The sequence below is a fragment of the Sciurus carolinensis genome, chromosome 10, assembly GCF_902686445.1.
Source record: "Sciurus carolinensis chromosome 10, mSciCar1.2, whole genome shotgun sequence".
Lineage (NCBI taxonomy): Eukaryota > Metazoa > Chordata > Mammalia > Rodentia > Sciuridae > Sciurus > Sciurus carolinensis.
The window spans coordinates 41,327,205-41,332,528 of NC_062222.1; the positions used below are offsets into that span (position 1 = coordinate 41,327,205).

General features: G+C 50.6%; 1 protein-coding gene across 1 annotated transcript; it reads left to right on the forward strand.

Moving 5' to 3' along the window:
- The first annotated feature begins 485 nt into the window (after window positions 1-485).
- Window positions 486-1,996, forward strand: LOC124994177 (uncharacterized). The gene is given in 3 exon segments (XM_047565990.1): window positions 486-905; window positions 1,020-1,563; window positions 1,566-1,996. Coding segments are annotated over 3 exon segments (1,395 nt in total).
- The last annotated feature ends 3,328 nt before the right edge of the window (window positions 1,997-5,324 follow it).

Genomic DNA, 5,324 nt, shown 5'->3' on the forward strand with positions numbered 1-5,324 from the left:
GTGATCTCTATAATTGGAGGTCCCAAAATGCCCGATTTTCTGACAATCCTAAAGATTTAATTGGTCTTTTAGATACCATCTTGTTCACCCATCAGTCGACCTGGGACGACTGTCAGCAACTCCTCCAGGTCCTTTTCACAACAGAGGAAAGGGAGCGTATCCAGACGGAAGCCGGGAAATTGGTTCCAGGAGACAATGGGCAAACGACCACCAACCTAGACACCATCAATGCTGTTTTTCCTCTGTCTCGTCCCGCCTGGGACTTCAATACAACCGAAGGTAAGGAGAGGCTCCGGGTCTACCACCAGACTCTAATGGCGAGTCTCAAGGAGGCTTCATGAAAGCCCACCAATTTGGCCAAGGTAGGTGATGTGCAGCAAGGTAGAGAAGAGAGTCCAGCCGCCTTTTTAGAAAGACTTATGGAGGCTTTTAGGCAATACACTCCTATGAACCCAGAAGCCCCTGAAATGAGGGCTGCATTGATCATGGCATTCATTAACCAGGCAGCCCCAGATATCAAAAGGAAACTGCAGAAGATTGACAGGCTAGGAGAAAAGAGTATACAGGACTTGATGGCAGTGGCAGAGAGGGTTTACAATAACTGGGAGACACCGGAGGAAAGACACACTCGGATGATAGCGGAAGAAAGAAAAGTTAGGGCAACTGAAAACGCCCTGCAGGCCTACAACATGGCTAAAATCTTACTTGCGGCTACTGCAGAATCTCCCAGAGAAAAGAGGAAACAACTAAGGCAGTTAGCAGCTGTGCAAGACAAGGACCGATTCAGGCCTAGAGTGCAGAAAAACCAATGTGCCTACTGCAAGAAGATAGGACATTGGGCACGGGAATGTCCCAGTAAGGCAGGGAGAAAAACCCAAGATCTTGAAGGTAGACGCAAGGTGCTGGTGACGGAATCTGGGGACATCAACGACTAGGGGGGACAGGGTTCAGTTCCCCTCCCGAACCCAGGGTAACCCTTAAAGTGGAAGGGACCCCCATCAACTTCCTGGTGGACACAGGGGCCCAAAACTCAAGGCAAATTGTCCACCAAGACTTCTTGGGTACAAGGGGCCACTGGGATGAACAAATACTCATGGACTACCCGAAGAACAGTGGACTTAGGCGTGGGCCGGGTATCCCACTCGTTCATGGTGATCCCAGAATGCCCATACCCACTCCTGGGGCGAGACCTGCTCACCAAGATGGGGTCCCAAATTAGTTTTGGGCCTGAGGGAACATCAGTCTTAGGTTCATCTGGACAACCCATCTGGGTGCTTACGATTAGTTTAGAGGATGAGTACTGGTTGCATCAGGTCCCCAAGCCACCCAGTGATAACATGGACTATTGGCTCAGAGCCATTCCTCAAGCTTGGGCAGAAACAAGGGGAACACGTCTGGCAGATCATCGCCCACCCCTCTATATTGAATTGAAACTGGGAGCTGAACCTGCCCGAGTCCGCCAATATCCAATGACAAGGGAAGCCAAACTGGGAATCACACCTCATATCAGGTGCCTGCTGGAGGTGGGAATCCTGAGACCAAGTCAGTCAGCCTGGAACACCCCCTGTTGCTCGTCCGCAAGCCCCATTCAAATGATTACAGACCAGTACAGGACCTGAGGGAAGTTAACAAGAGAGTAATGGATGTGCACCCGACAGTCCCCAATCTGTACACCCTCCTCAGCTCCCTCCCTCCTAATCAACAATGGTATACAGTGCTAGGTCTTAAAGATGCCTTTTTCAGCATACCATTGGCTCCCAAAAGCCAAGACATCTTTGCCTTTGAATGGAGTGACCCTGACAAGGAAATCAGTGGACAATTGACCTGGACCCGACTGCCACAAGGCTTCAAAAACTCTACCACCATCTTTGACGAGGCACTCCATGAGGATCTTGGTGAGTTCCACACCAACCACCCTCAGATCACTCTTCTGCAGTACGTGGATGACCTCCTCATAGCTGCAGAGGACTGCGAGACTTGCATGCAGGGCACATGAGATCTACTCCAGACGTTGGGGAGTCTTGGTTACCGAGCATCAGCTAAAAAGGCGCAAATCTGCAGACAGGAGGTGAGTTACTTAGGCTATATTTTAAGGGATGGTCAGAGATGGCTGACAAACGCCAGAAAGGAGACAGTTCTCAAGATCCCCAGACCACAAACTGTCGACAGGTTCATGAATTCCTGGGGTTTGTTGGGTTCTGTAGGCTGTGGATCCCCGGGTTTGCGGAGTTAGCCAAACCCCTCTATGAGGCCACGAGAAATCAGGATCTCTCTTGGTCAGAAGAAATGGAGGCTGCCTTCACAAAAATTAAGGCTGCCCTCCTTTCGGCTCCAGCCCTTGGGCTCCCGGATGTGACCAAACCCTTTCACTTGTATGTGGATGAGCGGAAAGGAATAGCTAAAGGAGTTTTGACCCAATACTTGGGGCCTTGGCGAAGACCAGTGGCATATCTGTCAAAGAAACTAGATCCGTACTGGCCGGTTGGCCACCTTGCCTATGCATGATAGCGGCCACTGCATAGATAGTCAAAGATGCCAATAAATTATCGATGGGGCAGGAACTTTCTGTGACCACCCCCCACGCCATGGACGGGGTACTCAGACAGCCACCTGATCGGTGGATCAGCAACGCATGCCTGACTCATTATCAGAGCTTATTGTTGAACCCCTCTAGGATTAAGTTCCAGATACCTTTGGCAGTGAACCCTGCTACCCTGCTGCCAGACCCTGACATCGACGACCCCCTTCATGATTGCATGGAGATCTTGGCTCAAGTCCATGGGTCTCGCGTGGACTTGAAGGACCAGCCGCTGGCAGACACTGAGGACATCTGGTACACCAATGGGAGCAGCTTCATACAGAACGGACAGAGGTATGTGGGGGCAGCAGTGGTGTCCGAGACAGAGGTGGTTTGGGCTGAGCCCTTGCCAGCAGGGACTTCGGCCCAGCGCGCCGAACTAATCGCCTTGACTAAAGCCCTGACTATGGCAAAAGGGCGAAAGTTAACAGTCTACACAGATAGCCGCTATGCGTTTGCTACGGCACATGTCCACGGGGCCATATACAAAGAGAGAGGACTACTAACAGCTGAAGGAAAGGCAATTAAAAACAAAAAAGAAATCCTTGCTCTACTGGCTGCCCTATGGCTTCCTAAAAAGCTGGCCATAGTACACTGCCCTGGTCACCAAAGAGACACCACCATGGTAGCCAGGGGCAATAATCTGGCAGACCGGATGGCTAGGCAGGTGGCTCTGCCAACAAGTCAAGCCCTCAGTGTTGCCCTGGTGGATCCTGGGCCAGCCAGCCTACCAAAAACTCCCCAATACACCAAGGAGGACTTAGAGTGGATCAGACAGCAGCCCACTACTCAATGCATAGACGGGTGGTGGAAGGCCGCGGACAGCAGCGTAATCCTCCCTGAGGACATGGGGAACAAAGTTTTAACCAGGATGCATCGGACCACACACATGGGTACCAGAAAAATGCAAGACCTGATTAGGCATGCAAAGATCTGAATCAAGGATGCCAATGCCAAGATTGAGAACATCATGGCAGACTGTAAGGCCTGTCAACTGACAAATGCGACCAAGACCTCTGAAAACCCAGGATCCCGATTACGAGGGAGCAAACCAGGAGCATACTGGGAGGTAGACTTTACTGAGGTAAAGCCGGGCCGCTATGGGTATAAGTACCTATTAGTTTTTATAGACACCTTTTCAGGATGGGCCGAAGCATTCCCTACCAAGCACGAAACAACTCAGATAGTGGCAAAAAAACTGTTGGAGGAGATTATGCCAAGGTATGACTTTCCCACTATGATCGGATCTGACAATGGGCCTGCCTTTGTATCCAAGGTAATACAGGGTTTAGCATCAGTTATTGGGGCTAATTGGAAATTACATTGTGCGTACAGACCCCAGAGTTCAGGACAGGTAGAGAGAATGAATAGAACTCTAAAAGAGACCCTAACTAAATTGACCATGGAGACTGGTGGGGACTGGGTGGCTCTCCTTCCTTATGCCCTTTATAGGGTCCGTAACTCCCCTTATAAGCTGGGCCTGACACCCTTTGAAATCATGTTTGGAATACCCCCTCCCATTGTACCACAACTCCAGGCAGAATTAATAACTGAAATTAATGATCATGAACTTTTGTCTTCCCTCCGTGGTCTCCAGCAGGCCCACCAAGAAGTTTGTCCAAAGTTGAGGGCCTTATATGAGAGGGGGCCCCCACCTGAACCCCACCGCTATCAACCAGGCAACTGGGTCTATGTACGGCGCCACCGGCAGGGGACTCTTGACCCTCGCTGGAAGGGACCGTATGTGACCATCTTAACCATGCCAACTGCCCTCAAGGTAGACGGGATCGCCACCTGGGTCCATTATACACACGTGAGACCAGCAGACCCATACGCTGCCAAGGACGACTTCCTGTCAACATGGAAAGTAACCCGCCACAAGGACAACCCTCTCAAACTAAAGTTGCAACGAGCAGGGGGTCAATGATTTTTCTCCTAATCCTACTCCAAGCTCGCAGATACGCAGCCAACCCCCACCAACCCTTTAACCTTACCTGGCAAGTGGTTAATGCAGGTACACAAGAGGTATTAACTTTCACCTCACAGATGGCACCTCTTGGGACCTGGTTTCCAGACTTAACCTTCGATCTCGGGGAACTGCTTCAATTGACTTGGAACGATGCCTTCATCCAACACCATCATTTCTATGTTTGCCCTGGACTCGGAAAGAATGCGGGGGAGGGCAAGATTTTTATTGTGCTTCCTGGTCTTGTGTTTCGACGGGACAGATTTGGTGGAACCCCCCCTATACTGGGGACTTGATCACCCTGTCCTGGCTCCCGGGGTCCCAACGCCTACCGTGCAATGAGGCAAAGCTACCTGATGAAACTATTGAAGGTAAATGTAACCCTGTGACACTCAAATTCACAGCCAAGGGTAGGCAGGATTCCAGGTGGATGGGGGGACTAACATGGGGTGTCCGCCTTTATGAAAAGACAAGATTAGGAGCTAAAGATCCAAGAGCCCTTTTCACTGTGCGGCTCAGAAAAGAACAATTCCTGGCTAGAGCAATAGGACCCAACCAAGAGATAAGACCTAGACCTGTTCAGCCACCGGCAACAAATACAGTAACAGCACCCCATCCTCCCAGTACTAGTTCAAAGCCGCCCACTCCGGTTCCTAGCTCATTGCCTCTGTTCTTGGAGGAACCTCTGTGGGACCTAATGATCAAGACCTATCAGGTTTTAAATGCGACCAAACCTGATCTCACTGAATCCTGCTGGCTTTGCTAAGATATTAGGGCCCC